Source organism: Girardinichthys multiradiatus, chromosome 21 (genome assembly GCF_021462225.1).
Source record: "Girardinichthys multiradiatus isolate DD_20200921_A chromosome 21, DD_fGirMul_XY1, whole genome shotgun sequence".
Taxonomy (NCBI): Eukaryota; Metazoa; Chordata; class Actinopteri; order Cyprinodontiformes; family Goodeidae; genus Girardinichthys; species Girardinichthys multiradiatus.
The window spans coordinates 28078136-28100135 of NC_061813.1; the positions used below are offsets into that span (position 1 = coordinate 28078136).

Here is a 22000-nt window from a genome sequence, read left to right on the forward strand (position 1 = left end):
TCTATTCCTAAACACAATTGAACAAAAACCTGTATCAATTTTTAAAGCTTTTTGAAAGGTGGTTTTTTCTTTACATCAGCTGTTTTTGTGCTGCGTTATTGTTTTTACCAGAAAAGCACTATTATTTGTGCTTGTTATCAGGATTGAGGGATTATTTAAAAGCAGCCTTGAGTTTTGGGCTTGTTTACAGGTTGAGTCGGGAGCACATATCCGTGTCATTTTTAGAACTGCAGCAGTACACCAGGCCATAGCCAGACTTCCTTCTGGCTATGGTCTGAAGTAAGTAAAGTTTTTTTCTGACTGAGTCGCTGTTTTTCTGACAGGTATAGAAATTTCTCTGGACAGTCTGAGTGCTACTTAATCCCTGGATAGAGGAGAGAGATGCTCAGCGAGGAACCGGAGGTACAAAATGTACTTGTTCACAGTTTAGAGGGGATTCAGAAAAAACAGTCCAGATGCACTCTTAAAAAACTAAGTAACATTGTCTGAGTGAAAAGCCAACCAAACTGATACGCGGCAATAATAGGATTTCTCTATTGCAGTATAGCTACACTGTTTTTCATTATTACATTCTTAAGGTTAACAGTAGAAATAAAGCAAAGTAACATAGAAGTAAAGAATACGGCACAGCTGCAAACCAACCAAGATATGGCCATCCTCTTGAATTAACAGACTGAGCAAGAAAATCATTAATCAGAGGAACAGTCAAAAGACCCATGGTTAAACTGGCCTTCATGGGAGAGTTCCATTGTTGTCTTAATATAAAGTGCCCAGTTTGCAGTTTGCCACAAGCCACGTAGGGGACACAGCAAACTCTGTTCAGAAGACACAAAAATTAAACTCTTTGGCGTACAAGCACATTGCTATGTGTAGAGGCGAAGCTAACAATGCATATGTGGTGATGCTGTTTTTCAGCAGGGATAGAGAGTATGGTCAGAGAGCGTAAGATGGATAGAGTACAGACCAATCCTGCACAAAAGCCTGTTAAAGACTGCAAAAGACATATTCATGTGTTAGAATGGGTCAGTTAAAGTCCACAGATGCTCTTCATCTGGAGTCTGGACTACAATGTAAACAAAAACAAATATGTCTGTAGATGTTTAAATCTGAACTAGACATTCCCCCAAATAACTTGCAGCTGTAATTGGCAGTGGAAAAACTCCATCCATCCATCCATTTTCTATACCCGCTTCTTCCTCAGTGGGTCAAGGGGGCAGTGAAAAAATCTCCATCTCGAAATCATTTCTTAACTATTTGTTTAAAAGATTCTACAAAAGTCCTGCAGCCGCAGGACTAAGGAGAGAAATTCAAAGTGTAATAAAAACCTTACCTTGAATGCTTTGGCTGGTTGCAGTTTTACCCTGAAATGCTGTGATGTTACTTTGTGACTAAAATGATCTGAAATGTGTTTCAGAGAAGACAATTTCCAAGGAAAAGTGGATTGCTGATTAGAAGCAAACTCTGAATTCAGAAAAATGTTAAAAATTTAAATTGTGAGACAGGAATATAAAAGGGACAATCTACAGGCCTGTTTAAATGACAAAAATACTGCTCCCCTGCTGTGTGCAATCAGCACAAGAACATACAAGCAGCGACTAGACGAAACAATATGTAAATCACTCTGAGCTGCCTCTAAAAGAAACATTTACTGTTGACACAAATATTGTGCTATTTAAACTTTTTTTTTCTCCGGAAAGTATTTATGGTGTCCGCTCTCGCAGTAGAACACAAATATATAAGGCGTCTTGTGGATTAGACTGGCTCTTATCAAGAACCTGTAGTTTCACTGAGTGCACCAACAAACAATACTATAATAGAGAGTTTTACATATAATAACTCAGAGAATTTCAGTGTTGTACTGTGAAGAAGCATGCAAATGGAGGGTTTTAGAACATTTTGCCTGTTTATTTTCTGCCTCTGCAGAAAGAGCAACAACTCTCAAACGTGGAAAGAAAGATATCATCACAGACCTTTTGAATGCAGCCGAAAGCATGTTACTTTGAAGTAAAATTCAGAGATCAAATGATGGTCAAACTGGATAATTTGAGGAAACACCATTAAAGTTTAGTGTAATTCATTGGGATTTTACATGACAGACCAACACAAAATAGCGTATAATTTTAAGGTGGAAGGAAAAGGATGAACTCCTTCACAGATTGTAAATTGTAAAGTGTGGCATGCATTTGTATTTAGCCCCCTTTCACCCTAAATTCAATCCAGTGCAATCAACTGACCTCACAAGTTAGTTAATTATCAAATAGATTCTACTTAAACTGACAGGTTGGGGAAGGAAAGTACACTAATCAGAGACTCTGTGACTCTGGAGGGGCAGCAGACATTCACCGCTCGGGTGGGAGGATCTGTTGACAAGGCAACTATCATTATGGCTTTCCACAAATTTGGTGTTTTTGAAAGAGTGGCAAGAAGAAAACCATTATTAGATGGTGCTCTGGTCAGATGAGACCAAATTGTAATGTTTTTCAACTGCATGTAAAATGCTAAATGTGGTCAAAAACAAATACTTCAAGTTAACCTGAACTCACCATCCCCACTGTGAAACATGGTGGTGGCAGCATCATGCTGTGGGGATGCTGTTCCTCAGTAGAGACAAAGCTGGTATGAGGTGATTAGAAGATTTGCAGCTGTGATTGCAGCACAATGTGGTTTCAAAATTTGGGGAGGTTTAATACAAATGCATGCTGCACTTTTAAGGGTTTTATTTGTAAATGTGACAACCATGTATCATTGTCCTTCCGCTTCACAATTACTCACTACTTTGTGTCTATCTATCACATAAAATCCCAATGAAATACATCCAGGCTTATGGTTGTATGAGACAAAATGTGAAATATTTCCAGAGCTACAAATAGTTTTGCAAGGCATTATGTGCATCAGCATAAACCAATGAAAGCAAACAATTGCTTCTATTATCAGAAATATATATATGTATAGTTTAGCACGATAACAAAAGTCTTTAATTTTTTTAATTGATTCTGTTATAATATTGCTTGTATAGATCATGTTTTAAATGAATGCATGCCTTATTTGTCATGATGTGGTTTTGGATCGGACCAAAGTGCAGACAAGAGCAGGATAATCTTTGTAATTCAAAGATTTATTTGCAAGGTCAAAAACGTAGCAAAATCACTGCAGGTTTCCCGAGGCAAGGCGTGGTAAAAAACAAAGCATAATCATGGACGAGAACGAGGTGTGACGAACACAAAGAACCAGCCACAAACAATGACACCAAACCAACTAATATACTGAGGGATAACAAAGGGCAGATAATCAGAGAAAACAGGGAAGACCAAGAACTATAATAATTACAATAATAATAATAATAATTATAAACCATACAAAGTAATAAGAGAACAACCATAAAAGAACTTAAGAAGTAAACACTAGGAGGCGGAAGAGGGAGAAAAGAAAACATGATACAAAAACCAAAATAGAAACATCTAAGCAAAAGGTAAACATACACAGAGCCACAAACAAAGTCCAAAAATGTCTCTCTGTGACATTATTGTAACATGCCTAATAATTACATTGGTCCAAAATGAATAATGTGAACTTCAAAACAGGGTGAAGCTATAATATGTTTACCCTCAGGTAGGGCTTGTATTATTTCACACAGTAACCATTGTTGGGTTTGGTTGGACAATTTAAGATAATTGAGAAATGGGTCTGCCGCCATACCACACCGATGTGCCCTTTGGCAAGCCACTTAACCTGAAGTTGCCTATGAATGTGCAAAAGGTGGCTACTTTGAAGAACCTAGAATATAAGACATATTTACAGTAGTTTCACACTTTTTTGTTCAGTATATAATTCATAGTCATGAGAATAAAGAAAACTCTTTGAATGAGAAGGTGTGTCCAAACCTTTGGTCTGTACTGTGTATATATATATATATATATATATATATATAGCACAGTTTATTGGTAACATGGCTGTACAATTTACTCCACTGAATCCTGAACAGTTTTAGTATCAAAATGTGGTGACATGAACATCTGTGTTCTCCGTCTGACTGTAGCTTTTCTCCCAACATTCAAAATTATACTAAATAAACATGAAAAGCAACAATACAGATTCTACATAAAACACTTAAGCACTAATTTAACTACAAAATGCACAAATTAATAGATTTCCACCCAGGTAGTTAGTAAAAACACAGATTTGTTTTATCAATTGAGTTTGCAGCCCTCAACACGTCCCTGTCTGAAAAACAGCTTAAGGAAATGCATCATCACACTGTCTGCCCACTCCGCTGTTTTTATTGGCTAAATTTTGATCAGACATCAAAGTTCCTGATAGGTTGCCACGACGGCGGAGAGTTGTTGCTGTTGCTAGGATGGCTGCCAGCTCAGAAAGCTCAGCAGGATACATGTAATGAATCATGGATGGTTGATTTTTCTCTAAGCACCCTAATCTGTGATGCAGATGAGCCCGAAGCCCACCCTTCTCCTCCAAAACACACACAGACCCCCAACCCCCACCTCTGGACGGGTTCATTAAAGGGAAAGAAGATCAAGTTTAGATTTCAAGAGCTGACATTTCAAATGGTCCTGTGGTTTCCATAGACAGTGGGGGGAGAGGAATAATAATGTCAATTCTAATGCAAAACAGAGAGGTTAGAGGTTATTATCAGTTGTTTGTTGAACGGGCAAAGATCAGCAGTGACCCCTGAGATTTCTCTGTGACTTGCAAGGCTTTGACAGCTCCTGAAAGGAATGCAAAAAGAAATAATTTTTCAAAACAAAAGGTAAGAAAAATTAACTTAAATTCAGAAAACTTAATGTACTTGTTTCACCAAGTCATGAAAGAGCCTCATTAGTGTTTACAAAAGGTCATCAATTGCAGCACAAATGTGCTGCTGTGACTTAACAACCGCTTCGGGCATTTTTAATATCACGCTGTTACTCTGCACAGAGGGCACGCAGGCCTGTGTTTAGCTCGAAACATTGGGGAGGAGGCTTCAGCCCCCCAAATGAACCAGAGCGTGCATGACTTATTTATTCCTGTCTTGTGAAAAAACAAAAATAAAACTGGGCAGCTGTTTCTTATAAAGCGCGAAACAGTTAAACTGTTCAGATGAAACATTTCTCGTATAGACAGTGAACATTATCCACTGAGGGTAGGACAGTGTAAAAAGCGGTAATTACCGCCAACAGATGACAGACAATATGGGCCTGCTGCTTTAATGGTACACGGCAGAAATACAGAAACGCACAGCTAGAGTGACTCTGCTGTATGTAAACATCTTGTGCTGTTCAACACTGTGGGTTTTCCTTCTACTGGGGTGATATTTCCTTTGATGTAATTATATGTTATATATCAGAGCTGGCACATCTTGCTGCATCCTTCTGCTTTCATGCTAAATGGAAATCCTTTGGGTATATCTTTCACTTTCTCTACTTTTTCCATTACAGCGGCTTGCAAAAGGGTTTCTACCCCTTACATGTTTTCACACGTTGTTACATTACAACCAAAAGTTTCAATGTGCCTAATTATTTTATGCGATAGACCAACACAAGGTAGTGCAGATGTGTAGTGGGAGGAAAATGGTCTTCAGTTTTTTTTTTTAACAAATAAAAATCTAAAGAGTGTGACGTACATTATATGTGGCCTGTCTGAGTCTAGACTTTGCAGAATCACCTTCAGCTTCGTTTACTGCCCAACTCGAGACTGATTTATTTCTTTGCAAAGTAGCACAAACTCAGTCAGCCTGGATGAACAGCATCTGGAAACATCAATTTTCAAGTGTTGCCACAGATCCTCAATTGAATCAACATGAATAGGCTTTGATGCAAAGCACTCCGTTATAGCTGACTGTATGCTTAGGGTTTTTGAACCCCTTTTTCAAGTGTTTTGCAGCCTCCAATAGACTTTTCTTCCAGTATTTCCTTGTTCCATTCAGCTTCTCATTAACTCCAACAAGGTTTCCTGTCCCTACTGGAGAAAAACATCCCCACAGCATGATAGTACCACCACCATGTTTCATGGTGAGTGCGTGGAGTGATAATGCACAGGTATATCTTTGAGGATATCTTGAGTGTTCTGACTTGAAGAACATGCTTTGAAGGTTTAAACAGTAGATGTAATTTCAGATGAAATATGTCGCTGTTCTAAAATTGGTAGCAGGAGAAGAATTACTAGTAGAAGAACATTATATTATACACCATGTACTGTTAGGTTTTGATGTTCTGAAGTGTTGATGTGTATGCAACATTTTGAAATAAATGTTCCCTCTGTCTTTATATTATTTATATAATATATATTTATATTTCTTTAGACTCCTTCCTGCTGCTCTTCCTGTTTGGTGAGCGCCCCTGGTGGTCCGTGCTGAAAGTCACAAAAATGTGGACGTGTATGACCTGTTGAAAAGACAGAACATGAAACCAAGCAACCAACCCTCTGCATGGTATGAGCAGCATGACCGCAACATTCCAGAAACTTTTTCCTGTCTGAAGCCGGTTTTGTTGCATAAAAGCTTGGTGACTGCTGCACTGCATGGCTTGTGGTAAACTGCAAATAGGACTTCTAATGGCGTCCTTTCAACAGTGGCTTTCTTCTTAGCACTCCTCCTGAGCTGTGGATCTCACAAAGTTACCAAGGACCCTTTTGCTTTATTTATGCTCTCTTTGCCCAGTTTCTTTCTACTGTCAGATAACGGATTGAACAGAGCTCCATGAGATGCTTAAAGATGGGATATTGTTTTACATCCTGGCTCAGCTCTGAAATTCTTCACAACCTTATCCCTGACCTGTCTGGTGGGTCCTTGGTTGTTATAATGCTGTTTATTTACTAATGTGACTTTATGGAGATTAAATTACACAGATTTGGAATCTATTTAATTCTGAAAGCAGAGATTAATTTTAAGGGTTTCTGAGTAAATGGGACAGAATACAAATGCACCACACTTTAAATTTTACTGCCAGGTATCATTTCCCTTCTACTCCACTGTTAATCACTTCATTGTGTTGGTCTTTTACATTAAATCCCATTGAAACATATTGACTTTTGTGTTTGTAACATTACAAAATGTAAAAGTGTTCGAAAAGGTGTGAGTACTTTTGCAAGGCACTGTATTTATGGGCAACATTGCTGACTTTTTTTCTGTTTGACACCAAACCTTAATCTCAGTGGGGCGTCTCTTTCAAACACTGTCTCACTTTATCTATATTTTCCATTATTGCCCTTTTAATTAACCCAATGCCTTCATGCAAAAGTGCTTCCCTTGACAGTCCCGCTCTTTACTTTTGCTACCTTCTGCCCCCATCTTTTCCTCCCGGCATGTCACCGAATGGATCCGTCAGCAGCCAGTTGTGTACCCGATGTTAATACCTCCTGACACGTTTGTTCGCCCCCTCTTTATCATTAATAATTATGCAAAAGAGGCGCGTTCTCACCCGAGCAAAAGAAAGCAATCTTAGTATGCAAATGGTTAAGGTCCCTGTGGAGTGTGGCGATTAGATGTGTGTTGATAAATTTACTTATGATGAGTGACAGAGAGCGGGATTGAAGTCGTGCTGGTCAGTGCTGCAGCAGACACTGATTAAAAGCTCTGCAGCCAAATGCCAGCGAATCCCCAAGATGCATGATGGTACAGGGTTGAAACTGTGTAAAATGTCATTTGGGCTGTTGTGCGCCCATTAATAACCTTAGAGGAGAAAGCAAGAAGGGTAATGAGAGAAGATTTTCCCCCTGATCATCTTTAGCTTTCCTGCTCAGGCAGATGTTGACAGTGACTCCTCACCTTTTTCTCATAACCTTTCACTGAATTTCTTTAAATATCATGGCTTGACCATTGATCCCATGAAGCATAAATGAGACCCTTGTTCACCTGGAAGGGGTTGTGCACTTTCTGAATTTTTTACAAAATTTGAAAAAGCATCACATCCTGACATCTTACAGATCCTAGTGATATGTAAATGGTGCAAGGTGCAAGGACAGCATGCAAAACATACATCACAGATGTGTATATGCTGTAATGCTACTCATTGGGATGGCTGTTCATCACAGGGGAAAATTATCCATCTGACACATAAAAATGCTCCTCAGCAGTGTGAAAGATCAAGCTAAGTTCCTGTATGAACATGGTGGGAATTCCCACTTTAAACCTCAAATTAGTTTGAGTATGAAACATTATTCATGCAGTATTAGTGTTCTCAGGAGTTTTGCAGCATCTTGATGGACAGCAATGAGAAGAAGGGGAGGAGAGAGCCTTTCGGGGAGTGTAGGTTTAAAAGCTTGTTTGTTGCTTAATAAGATCAAAGGTATTGCAGCCTTGGACAGACATGAGAGGAGCAGCTTCTGCATTCTGCTCTCCATTCACTCCAAATAACATGAGCAAAGAAAAACAGAAAACAGACTTTACTTTCTGAAGAAACCTGGACTGGATCCCATGAAGCAAACACTTAAGGATTTCCCTATAGTACTTCTCAGGAAAATTACATGTTTGTCCTTTATTTTTTTTTCCCCCTTTTAAGATCAATAAGATAAAGCGCCTCTCGGACCTGGAGCCAAAAACTGAACGTGGCTTGAAATGTTAAGCAGCTCTGCTTCTCTCTATTATTGAGGCTTCCCAACTACAGTGCTGGGCAAATCACTCATTCCTCCTGAACCTTTCCACATTTTATCACATTACAACCACAATCTTTAATATATTTTATTGGGTGTTCATAAGAGATAAGGTTACTGTAATAAAGGATTAATTTATGGGTGCCAGTAAGTGTGGCAGGCACTATAAATACCTTCTTATTCATCAAACTAAATTAATAACTGTGTTTCCGGTGTATTAATTGTTGACAAAATCTTCCAACAAATATGCAAGAATTTCAGTTTCATGTAATCTAAAGTTATTCAATAAATAACTGGATGTTTATCATTTCACATGAATTCACTAGTTTGTCAGAAGGATGGAGAGCCAACACTGATTACAATAAACCATAGACAGATGATCGAGTGGGAAGGACCTGTAAGAGTCATTGAGCCCTGAGGCTGAAAGGCCCGCTTGATGTTCTTGGCAGTATGGAGGCTTCTCTGAGTTTTAATCTGCTTTTTCCAGGGTTGAATCATTCAACAATTCTGAGATTCCCTTCAAAACTCTCAGTTTAGAGAGGTGTTTCCTCACATATTTCCTGTAAATTCTTTCTTTCATCGTGTTTTGTCTAAATTCGGGGATTTCTTCATTGCTGGCAACGCTTTTTATAACCAGCCATTCTCTTGCGACATTGGCTCTAAGTTCTGGTACTGGTGATATTTCAGCACTCTAAAGCGACAGCAAGAGTTTGACGTCTCGTAGTTTAAAGACTTATCCGAGCTTAAGCTTTCATTTAGAAAAACCGTAAATTAAAAATCACTTTCAGTTAAACCAACCACCCAGAAAAGTGCAATGCACTTTTTCAGATTTTTTTTAACTTTTCCATTATCCCAAATGGGAGCAGACAGGATATTGCAGGCTATTGTCACTAACCACATACCTCAGGAAGCAATTACTATGAATACATTTTCTAATAAACTTGTACCCATCAGATGATAAGCAATTAAACATGTGTAATTATGGTTTCCATACAGTAATTTCTAAGATGATTAGGTTTGTGTGCTTTACAAGTTGAATGGGGTGAATATTAATAGGCCTTTTTGGTTTGCCGTTGCTGGTTAGCGGTGGCAGCTCATCAGTGAATCATATGCAAATGAGACCTCAGGAAGTGCATGAAGCTTCATTCCCACCTATTAGAACTGTCAAGGGAGGGAGGGACGTGTCAGCGGGTAGCACATACATGAATATGCATCTGAATGAGAACCCCACGCACTCATTGTTGAGCGGTAGGAAATTAAATATTCTCTATACATGCCTCTCATCATTTTTGTACTTGTGATATAATCAGTATTGTGCTCCCAGTTCTCCACCTTTCTAGGGTATCCTGCACCCTGTTAGGGAGTCTTCATACGAATAGTTCTTCCTTTTTGTTTTCCCTTTTTGATTTTGACCTTAATACATTTACAGTATTGCTGGCACTAAGTCGGACCTGTTTCCGGTGCATGTTGGACTCCGGCATGGCTGCCCTTTCTCACCGGTCCTGTTTATAACTTTTATGGACAGGATTTCTAGGCGCAGCCAAGGGCCGGAGGGGGTCTGGTTTGGGGACCAGTGGATTTCGTCTCTTCTTTTTGCAGATGACGTGGTCCTGCTGGTCCCCTCTGGCCAAGACCTACAGCATGCACTGGGGCGGTTCGCAGTCGAGTATGAACCAGCTGGGATGAGGATCAGCTCCTCCAAGTCCGAGGCCAAGGTTCTCGACCGGAAAAGGGTGGCTTGTCCTCTTCAGGTTGGAGGGGAGTTCCTGCCTCAAGTGGAGGAGTTCAAGTATCTCGGGGTCTTGTTCACGAGTGAGGGAAGAATGGAGCGGGAGATCGACCGACAGATCAGTGCAGCTGCCGCAGTAATGGGGTCACTGTGCCGGTCCGTTGTGGTGAAGAGAGAGCTGAGCCGGAAAGTGAAGCTCTCAATTTACCGGTCGGTCTACGTTCCTACCCTCACCTATGGCCATGAACTTTGGGTCATGACCGAAAGACTGAGATCCTGGATACAAGCGGCTGAAATGAGCTCTCTCCGTAGGGTGGCCGGGCACTCCCTTAGAGATAGGGTGAGGAGCTCGGCCATCCGGGAGGAGCTCGGAGTAGAGGCGCTGCTCCTTCACATCGAGAGGAGACAGTCGAGGTGGCTCGGGCATCTATATCGGATGCCTCCTGGTTGTCTTCCTCGGGAGGTGTTCCAGGCACGTCCCACCGGAAGGAGGCCCAGGGGACGGCCCAGGACACGCTGGAGGGACTATTTCTCTCGGCTGGCCTGGGAACGCCTTGGGCTCCCCCCAGAGGAGCTGGAGGAGGTGTCTGGGGAGAGAGAAGTATGGGTGTCTCTACTGAGTCTACTCCTGAGTTCGCGACCAGGTCCCGGATGAAGCGGAAGACGACGAGTACGAGTACAAATACATTTACAGTTGAAACCAGATGTTTACATACATTCTATAAAAGAAAAAAATAAATTTTTCTCACTGTCTGACAAAAAAATCAGATAAAACCTTACGACAGTTGGGATTGCCAAAATTATTTCCATTTGCAAAATTTCTGAATTATGAAAGAAAGAATATTTGTGATATTTATTTTGTCAGAAGTTGAAGTCAGAAGTTGAGATAAGCTAAGGTTATTATGTTTTATGGATTGAGAAACTGAGATTATGATGCTTCTATTTTGGTTATTCACAACATTTGAGCGAGGTGGAGGCACACCTGTAGATGTGTTTTAAGGCAACATCCCTAACCCCACTTTTCAGTTTTTTATTTGTTAAAAAAGTTTGACACATCCAATAAATTTCACTCCACTTCACGATTGTGTCCCACTTGTTGTTGATTCTTCACAAAAAATTTGAAATTTAAATCTTTATGTTTGAAGCCTGAAATGTGGCCAAAAGTTGAAAAGTTCAAGGGGGCCGAATACTTTCGCAAGGCACTGTAAAAGATGCACAGAGTTTGGGCTGATTGGATTTGATCAACCATCTGGACGAAAGGTGATTTTTCTCCAGTACCAGTGATGTTTACATTCAGCTTAAAGTTGTTTCAGGTGAGTTATTTAGTTAAGTGTAGAAAGAGCTACACACCTTGTTGCTGTTGAAATATGCGTCCGCTGACCACAACTATTGGTTGCTCCACCTTTCTCCACTGTATGTTACATGAGAAACCCTAATGTTCCCAAATAGCTGAGTTTAGCGATAGCTGGGAGTCCTCTCTGTTTTGTTTTGGTGTCAGTTTTTAAATGTGCCCTACAGAGCGTTGCACTGTGCACTTAGTTCTGCACATAAACATTCTGCATGTGTTCAGGTATAAAATATCTGTATTTGCGCGGTACACATGTGTACAACAGTGCTGTACTGGATATTTCTGGTAGGAATATGTGTACCGCTACATCCCTATTAGTTACAAAATGGCTTAATGTTTAGGAGTGTCCATTATGAAGCCCTGATCATATTTTTAAAATGTGTGAGCAAAACTAAAAAGGTTTATGTGAGCAAGATGGCCTAAAAACTGAATAGGAATTCAAAGAATTGGGATGAATGGGATTAATTTGAGAAACACTGAAACTGTAATCTGTATAACAATATGAATTGTAAGTACTTTGAGATGAGAGTTGAATCCACTTCATACATAAAATGGGTCAAAATGTTTTGTTGAAATAACATCTAGTTCCAATATAACTCATGAAGAATTAAACACACACTGTCTGAGTTTAATGTTTTATGAACATTGTTGATTCATGCTGTGTCCTGTTTAACCTGGATGGATGGATGGATGAATGGATGGATGGATGGACAAACCAATGAATAGATTGATGGATAGATAGATATTTTCCTATGCTGTCTTTTTTTCATACTTATCCCGACCCAGAAAATATTTAGAGTTTATAAATACTCAAATTCCAGGGTTTCCCAGAGTGTGCAGGATGACATCCCATTTGTAATTCTAGGACTTTAGCATGTAGCGCCACTTTATTATACGTATTAATTAGGTTTTAAAAAAGCACTAAAAATGTTCAAAACCATACACAGACTGCCAGTCTGTCAGTAGTTACTGTTAAAAAGGAAAACAACGTGAAATGATCAAAATAGATCAAAGAAAAATGTCATTTGCAGCAGTGATTGATGCATCAAAGTGAAACCTTTTGGGAAAATATAACAGATTAAATTTAACAAAACCCATCATGCTATCATTATTTTAAGATGACATATTACAATGCATAATAAAATACCTTGACTATTAATACCTGAACTTGCAGTACTATGGCCAAACTACCACAGTGTGTGAGAAACAAGACTGATTTCATGTCACATCTTTGTTTCCTTCTTTGCTGCTGGAACAAACATTTCATCAGTACAAACCTGTCTTTCCCAGAGACAACCTCCCCCAGGGATCACTCCACCTCATCTTCTAGCATTTAATCAGTGGCCGGTCAGATGGCTGTTTGTGAGTGTATCAGAAATGACGTTAAACAGTGAACAGTAGTATAGTTTTGAAGTACAGTAGATTTATTAGCAATTTGAATAAATCAATGTTTTATTTCTCACACAAAATATATAGTTCTCGCATAGGCTGTCAGTGTGTGTTTCAGATAGCACTATATGAGGATATATTAGGTCATTCAGAGTCTATAGAGCAAATATTCTGCACAATATGTCACAATATACAAGCAATAGAGGGACAAATTTAACAAAATCCCAATATAATTTCTTCCTAAATATATAATCTTATTACTATTGATACAGGAGGACATGGTTTCTAAATAGAGGCTATGACTATCTCAGTTTGGTATATTTCACATTTAATATTCACAGAAATGTTCACGCCCCGAAGAAAAAATGTGAAATCGATGTGATATGTTGCAATTTTTTTACAATCTGTGAGGCTTTTTTGTCGGAGTCCGAGATCCAAAGTCACAACAACACACATGCACTTCAACACCTGACCATGTGATGCTGACAAGTATATGTATATATATATATATATATATTATATCAGTGGCGGATGCGGAGGGGAAGCTCAATTTCAAGATTGCTCATTTGCTCATTTCGCTGTCAATCAAAAAGGGATTCAGCCTCAGACAGATCATCCAATCATCATGCAGAAGCTGAGCGTCCAGGCCAGCCGAGGCCGACCCACTGCCCCATAGACCCCCAGAGATGCTGAGCGGCCGATGGGCGGGACAAAGCCCAGCATTTATCCAATGACTCGTCTTGTTTCGCTGCAGCCGAGGCTGCCCCATAGAACCCTAGAGACATTGAGCGTCCGACGGGCGGACAAAGCCCAGCATTTTTGCTTTGCTATTGAACTCACTATTTAAAGCACTGTGAAGCTGCGGGAATGAGTGAGAGGAAAGCCGGGTCGTTACCAGTGATAAGAAGCTGATTCTGAACAAAAGTTGAGCGTGTTGTAGCGCATATTTAGTCAATGACATGTACACACAACAGTATATATTTGATCACTTATTTTTTGACATTTTAGGGGAAGCTGAGCTTAGAGCAATCGCCACTGATTATATATGTATACACTGCTCAAACAAATAAAGGGAACACTTAAACAACACAATATAACTCCAAATAAATCAAACTTCTGTGAAATCAAACTGTCTACTTAGGAAGCAACACTGATTGACAATCAATTTCACATCCTGTTGTGCAAATGGAATAGACAACAGGGGGAAATCTTTGGCGATTAGCAAGACACAATAAATAAAGGAGTGGTTCTGCAGGTGGGGACCACAGACCACTTCTCAGTACCTATGCTTTCTGGCTGATGTTTTGGTCACTTTTGAATGTTGGTGGTGCTTTCACACTCGTGGTAGCATGAGACAGACTCTACAACCCACACAAGTGGCTCAAGTAGTGCAGCTCATCCAGGATGGTACATCAATGCCAGCTGTCACAAGAAGGTTTGCTGTGTCTGTCAGCATAGTGTCCAGAGCCTGGAGGCGCTACCAGGAGACAGGCCAGTACATCAGGAGACGTGGAGGAGGCCGTAGGAGGGCAACAACCGAGTAGTAAGACCGCTACCTCTGCCTTTGTGCAAGGAGGAACAGGAGGAGCACTGCCAGAGCCCTGCAAAATGACCTCCAGCAGGCCACAAATGTGCATGTGTCTGCACAAACGGTTAAAAAACGACTCCATGAGGATGGTATGAGGGCCCGACGTCCACAAATGGGGGTTGTGCTCACAGCCCAACACCGTGCAGGACGCTTGGCATTTGCCAGAGAACACCAGGATTGGCAAATTCCCCACTGGCGCCCTGTGCTCTTCACAGATGAAAGCAGGTTCACACTGAGCACATGTGACAGACGTGACAGAGTCTGGAGACACCGTGGAGAGCGATCTGCTTCCTGCAACATCCTTCAGCATGACCGGTTTGGCAGTGGGTCAGTAATGGTGTGGGGTGGCATTTCTTTGGAGGGTCGCATGGCCCTCTATGTGCTCGCCAGAGGTAGCCTGACTGCCATTAGATACCGAGATGAGATCCTCAGACCCCTTGTGAGACCATATGCTGGTGCGGTTGTCCCTGGGTTCTTCCTAATGCAGGACAATGCTAGACCTCATGTGGCTGGAGTGTGTCAGCAGTTCCTGCAAGAAGACATTGAAGCTATGGACTGGCCCGCCCGTTACCCAGACCTGAATCTGATTGAGCACATCTGGGACATCATGTCTCGCTCCATCCACCCACGTCATGATGCACCACAGACTGTCCAGGAGTTGGCGGATGCTTTAGTCCAGGTCTGGGAGGAGATCCCTCAGGAGACCATCCGCTGTCTCATCAGGAGCATGCCCAGGCGTTGTAGGGAGGTCATACAGGCACGTGGAGGCCACACACAATACTGAGCCTCGTCTTGACTTGTTTTAAGGACATTATATCAAAGTTGGATCAGCCTGTAGTGTGTTTTTCCACTTTAATTTTGTGTGTGACTCCAAATCCAGGCCTCCATTGGTTAATAAATGTGATTTCCATTGATGATTTTTGTGTGATTTTGTTGTCAGCACATTCAGCTTTGTACAGAACAAAGTATTTAATGAGAATATTTCATTCATTCAGATCTAGGATGTGTTATGTGAGTGTTCCCTTTATTGTTTTGAGCAGTGTATATATATATATATATATATATATATATATATACATACTAGGGTAGCTTCTGCTGATCACAGAGGAGGAGACATGTAAGGAGTTCACTTTCAAAGTCTACATAGATCCAGCAACAACACTTCATCCAGAGGACAGACTCTGTAGAGTTAGATGAATTTTACAGGCAAGAATTTCACATTTTTCCTAGTCTGAAATCGTAACAGTTGAGAGCTGCAGCATTTAAGTGACTTCACATCAGCTAACAAAAAGCAAAAACACATACATAATGTCTGATTCCAGCTGGTCAGGACTATTCTCAGATGTTATGTCACATACAGTGCCTTGCAAAAGTATTATATGTTTTCACATTTTGTCACTTTACAACTACAAACATTAATGTATTTTATTGGGATGCTATGTGATAGACCAACACACAGTAGCACATAATTTTGAAGTGAAAGTAAAAAGATACAAGGTCTTTAAAAATCTGCACAAATAAAAATCCCAAAAGCGTTTGTATTCACAGTCCTTTATACGCTTAAATAAAATCCAGTGCAACCAACAGAGCCCACCTGTGTGTAAGTTAATCTTAGTTTAAATACATCCGATCTTTGAAGACCACTGAGGTTTGTTAGAACATTAGTGAACAAACAGCATGATGAAGACCAAGGAACACAGCAGACAGGGAGATGTGTCTGCTGTGTTTAAGTTGTGGAGATGCTTGGGTTATAAACCAATATCCCAAGCTTTAAATGTCTGACAGACTGCACTTTACTCCATCATCTGGAAATGATAGGAGAATGGCTCAACTGAAAACCTACCTGACATGGCTGTCAACCTAAATTCATAGGGCAGACAACGAGAGCATTAATCAGAGCAGTAGCCAGGAGTCCCACAGTAATTCTGGATGAGCTGCAGCGATCCACAGCTCAGGTGGGAAATTCTACTATTATTAGTTGTGCACGACACAAATCTGGCTTTTATGATGCAGCAAACACATGGAAGAAGCAGTGGTGATTAGCTAAGAAAGACATTTAGCTTTCTGGCACACATGCAAAATGCTGTGGTGGTGGACGCATGCAATTACACACCACAAATTAGAAAATCTTTTTTGTAAAACATTTAGAAAAATCATGTTTCTTTTTCACAATTATGCACCACTTTGTGTTGGTCTGTCATATTAAATTCCAATAAAACATGTTAAAATTTGGGTTGTAATATCAAATACATTTCCACAGCAGCAGATTTTGGAATATTAGAATATTTAGTACTGTCAGCCACACAAAGAAATAAATTAACGCAGCCTCTACCACCATTTTTCTTTTAGGATTTCACACACAAAATTTTAACTGAGACAAAAATAACAAAAGCCGCAGTCCTAGAGTACTTTTTTAACGGGTGACAGCTCAGTTAGTAATCTTCACATGACGTTACATGTCACTGCAACAGTATGTTCAGGAACAACACCACAGCATAGAGAACCATGGGTTCATATTCAGAAAACAGTAGGAACGCTGATCCGAGTATCCTGCCTCCATTTTCCTCAATTACTACAACGTCCATCAGATCAATGTTCCAACTCTGGAATTCATGAATATGAACAGAACCGGCACAATAATTAGTATACAGTATTGTATGAAGGTGTAGAGGAGGTTGCGATAGAAGAGGAGACAGGAGGGGAGAGATGTCTGCGCTGGGTGGGCAGAGAAGACCGGTGCTCCAAGATGGAGGAGAAGAAAAAGAAAAGGAAGAGACGAGGTGTAGCTCTTTACTGAGGGAGCGCTTTCAAGATGGCATTCACCTCCTCTGCCACAGCCGTCAGAGCAAATTCAAACTGCTCCTGAGGAGAAGAAAGAAGAGAATAAAATGTTAGTGTGTGTCCAGGTTTGTAGCATGTCTTGAATCCCATTTAGAAATGATTGGCAGCTGGCATCTCCTCCTCCTCCTTCTCATCCATATCTCCTGACCCCGCCTGGATCTGGCCACCATCTCGAGTCGAAATCGCTTCGTGAGCTTTCAACCTGAAGCACACGCACAGCCAGCACCAACATCGATTCCAACCAGGTGTGTCTTAAAATTCAGCGTTGTAAGTCAATCTGTCTCCCAGCTTTTTTTTTCACTGTGTGTGTTTTATTGTGAAACCAGAGCATGATTTTCCCAGAGGAACTGATTGATGTCTGCCCTGTGGACCTGCCGCTTTTAAATGCCTCTCCTCTCCCCAGGCTGCAGGCCACGGGGTCTTCTTACATAGAAAAGGGTACGTAGGAGGTTTGGAGGGAACAGTCCTCAGGTGTGTCAACACACAGCCTGCCATGGTGTAGCCTGAGGATAGGCCGAATCAATACAGAGAAGCCACCAGTGGCTGAGATTATGTGGAGTGTCTATTTTTGCGTGTCTTCTGAAGTCATGGTAGGTCCAGAAAACTGTGTAAGAACATCCACATTTATCTTCAACTCAGTTAGATTTTCAGTTTCAGTTCAAAGTTTTAAAATAGATTCAAAATCACCATTCTTCACTGGTACCGTTGAAACCACAAGGGGGAAATCAATCTCTGCTCCACAGATCAGACATTTATGTTAGAGAGCAAGAAAGGAGCTCACCTATTGTACTTACCACATATAGACATCTGTCAAAAGCAGCCACCACAAAAGGAGGATTTAATATTGTTCTTTAAGCAACACAACTGACCGCAATATTTTGCTCAACGGACGACATCATATTGGATGGTCTATAGTTACTTGCGACTACTCTAACCATTACAAGAAATGATTGTTTCAAGAACACAACAACCCCAAACACAACATTAAGCGAACAAGATTTTGGTTTCAGACCAACAAAATTAAAGGTTATGGATTGGCCAGCCCCATCCCCGGACCTTAATCCAATTGAAAACTTGTAGGGAGACATCAAACATATTGTTTCTGAGACAAAACCAATACCTAATACCTGTTTACAGGTTGCAGAATAATACAGGCCAGGATAATAAAATAGAAGTCTGTGTTTGTATGACCTTCAACCATTTCTTTTGAGGTTTAGTCACTTTTTTAAACTTACTGCTATTATTTTAAACACAAATGTATATATTGTTCCCCTCCATTATTAATTCAAGTCCATCTGCTTTTGATATTATTAAGTCCAATTCTACACTATTTAATTTTTGAGTAAAATTAAGAAAATCAACAAATTTTTAAGAGGCTGAAATCAGGTGATAAATTCTTATTAGTATTAGTATAGAAACTGTTGTAAATTTCACTGCTTCTGTTAGGCCTGTCTTATGAAATCTTTTTTAATCTCAATACTTTTACCATGAAAATAAATATTAAAGAAATAGGTTGAAATATCATAAAAGGTAAGAAGAAATGAAGTTAACTCTACATTTCATACATCATTACAATCTAATTTCTGCTTAGAGCCCGAACGAGGCTGCAAAAATAGAATCAAGCATATTTTAACGTAATTCCACTCAGTCCTGTCAGAAAATGAAAGAAAGAAGGACAGTGTTTGAAAAAGCTTTTCTTTGCAGAGAACACAGCAGAGCGCAGCTCTAAAAGCAGCATTAATAGACCGTTGAGGAACAGTGCAGTGTATTAGCAAGCAGCTCCCATAAATATTACTACCCACTGCAGCGTCATTTTTATTATTATTATCCTCTTAAACTGAAAGGGCAAAACAAAAGATGAAAGTCTTTGTGTTTGCGTTGAGGATGAAGAAAAATGGCTGTTGTGATGTAACTATAAGGATGAATGTCTATGATGGCAATAATTCACTGTGAATTTGTTTTATGGTGAGACTGAGATAAAGAATATCCAACATTTTGTGGCAAATTATTCCCTTAAAGCAAAGCTACTACAACTATGTAAAGAATAATGAATGAAATGGTGTTTAAATCAATGAGGATATTGCTTTTCTGTGTTTAATTTAATTAGGGATTAAATCAGGGTTCAGACACATCTTTGTTTTAAAATGCAAGACTTTTTCAGGCTCAAACCAATGGAAGGATGGCTAGAAGGACGGACAAATGTATGGACAGACGGACGGAGGGATGGATGAAAGCAACTTTTATCGAGAGGGATGGGTAATAAAGTCTTGAAATCTATATATATATATATATATATATATATATATGATATTCACGATTGTGTCCCACTTGTTGAAAAATACCTGCTCTGGCAAAAATGCTTTTCAATTAATGAATTTTGGGCTGTAAAAAAACTTATTTGATGTTTTAATGTACATGTGACAGTTATTCCTAATTTGAGAAAATATTTACACTTTCAGGATGTAATCAACATTTCAGCTTTATATAGAATCTAATCTAATTTATTCAAATAGTATAATTCTGCAAACATATTTCTGTCAAAATGTAGGTGATTTTCTTAGATCCCTACAATAAATGTGAAGTGATTGTCCTCCAAGCAATATTTCTGTAATCCTGAAAGCAGTTGTCAGGTATAGCATCATCATTTTCTCTGATCCTGCATGGACGAATCAGACAATCATCCCTGTGAAACGAATGAAACCCCCTCCTGCTCCCCATATTCCCTCCTCCTGCCCTAATTCCCTCCTCCTCCTTCCCCCCACTCCTGCAACTCAAAGCTGGGGAACCATACCTTTGTCTGGACCATGCCCGCTCTCTGGTCTCTCAAGTGCTCCAGGGTAGCGGCAATATCAATCTCTTTAGCACCTGCAACAGAGCGAGAATTGGACTGAGTTCAAAGCTGTGCAGTAATCCTGCTCACATCTGTCAATCTCTCTTTATACTGTGGTGCGCTCCCTTTGGACAGAGCAGCGATTGAAAATTATTACATTCATCCCTGGAAAAAAAAAAACTTGGACAGAAGCCACGGACTGTTTCTTGATAAAATATGCAATAGGATATACACTTTCGGTGACTGGGAAATATACACTACACCTTGGCTTCACTCTAAGAATCACATTCAAAGACAACCAACTTGAAAATAAATCAATTTACAGCAATGAGTTTGATGATAAACCTATGCAACAGTTGCTTCACCTGTAATCAGCTTCCTTTCAGTCTGTTATGTTGTTCAGTGAAATCTTACACTACCTCTAATTTATGGATAAAAGCAAGAGCTTATTTGAAAATAAGAGAAATGTAGAAAATGCTTTTAAAGATATTCTTCAAACAACATAGCAGAGAGTTTAAATTTGCCTGCATGTGGGAGAGAAAGAGAGAAAAAGTAGGACTTAATGGACCCCAAGGTACTCCAGCACTTCAACAAGACTTTCATGTCTTAGATGAGGTGGAATCCAAAGTTACACTCAGGAGATGGCTCTCTGGCCAAAGGGAAAAAAGAAAGGTTTTTGGAGAGCGAGCTTCTGTACGTTTCATGAATTTGATTCCAGATGCAGAAAACAAAAGATTGAAAGTGCACAGAAAGGCAGCTTTCATCACCAAAGGCAACAGCACATTTGTCACCAAAGTACTTCAATTGCAACAGGAAGGGTCAGTCTTATAACTGTTAGACAGTGCAGCAAGGTGTCCTTTTAACCTGTTCTGACTGGGCTGAATCGCTAGAGGGTAAAGGGCAAAGATCAGGGGGCAAAGAGCAGACTAAGCTATGGAGGGACAAAGTCTGGGGCAACAATGGACGCTTAAAACTTGGATTTCTCAAAAGAACTCAGAAGACAAATTAAACTGTTTGTTCATGCAGAGTAAGACGACTATGACCACTCTACTTCTGTTTTAGCTTCTGATTTAAGGATTTTCCCAATATATACATTTATTTAAATTGCCTTCCAAAAAGTATTCATGCACCTTGACCCTTTTTACATTTTGTTGTGATACAACAAAAAACTCCAACATGTTTTGCAGAGATAATTGTGAAATGCAGTAATTGTGAATTTGACAAATAAAAATGTAAATATGTGTATCATTAATTTATATTCAGGCTGCACAGCTGCAGGCTGCACAAATCTGGTGTTAGTGGAAGAAGGGTAAGAGGAAATGCACTGTTAAAAGAAAGCCAGATCAAGTCCAGTTTGCAGGTTGCTAAAGCCATGTAGGGCCCACAGGTGCTCTGGTCGGATTAGACCAGATTTGAACCTTTTATGCAAAATGCTATGTGTGGCGGAAAATTACCACTTCACGCTGAATACATCAAGCCCATAGTTGGGGGGCTGTTGTTAAGGAGGGACCAGGGAAACCTGTCATAGTTGATGGAGCATAGATGGATGGAGCTAAATGCAGGGCAATCCTGGATAAAAACCTTCTAGCAAGTTAACGACCCTAAAGATACACCCAGAGCTAAAACAGAATGGTTTAGATCAAAGCATATTCATGTGATAGAATGTCCTAGTCAAAGTCAAGCCCTAAATCC

At 40.0% G+C, this 22000-nt stretch overlaps 1 protein-coding gene across 3 annotated transcripts in view; it reads right to left on the reverse strand.

The window, feature by feature from the left end:
- Nucleotides 1-16396: 16396 nt before the first annotated feature.
- Nucleotides 16397-22000, reverse strand: part of ptprn2 (protein tyrosine phosphatase receptor type N2) — a 184982-nt gene continuing 179378 nt past the window's right edge. For all 3 annotated transcript variants that reach the window (XM_047349431.1, XM_047349429.1, XM_047349430.1), the window contains 2 exons: nucleotides 20270-20343; nucleotides 16397-17499 (listed from right to left, as the gene is read on the reverse strand). In XM_047349431.1, coding sequence (XP_047205387.1) covers nucleotides 17428-17499; nucleotides 20270-20343 — 146 coding nt within the window. In that variant the 3' untranslated portion in view covers nucleotides 16397-17427. The remainder of the gene's footprint in view (nucleotides 17500-20269; nucleotides 20344-22000) is intronic.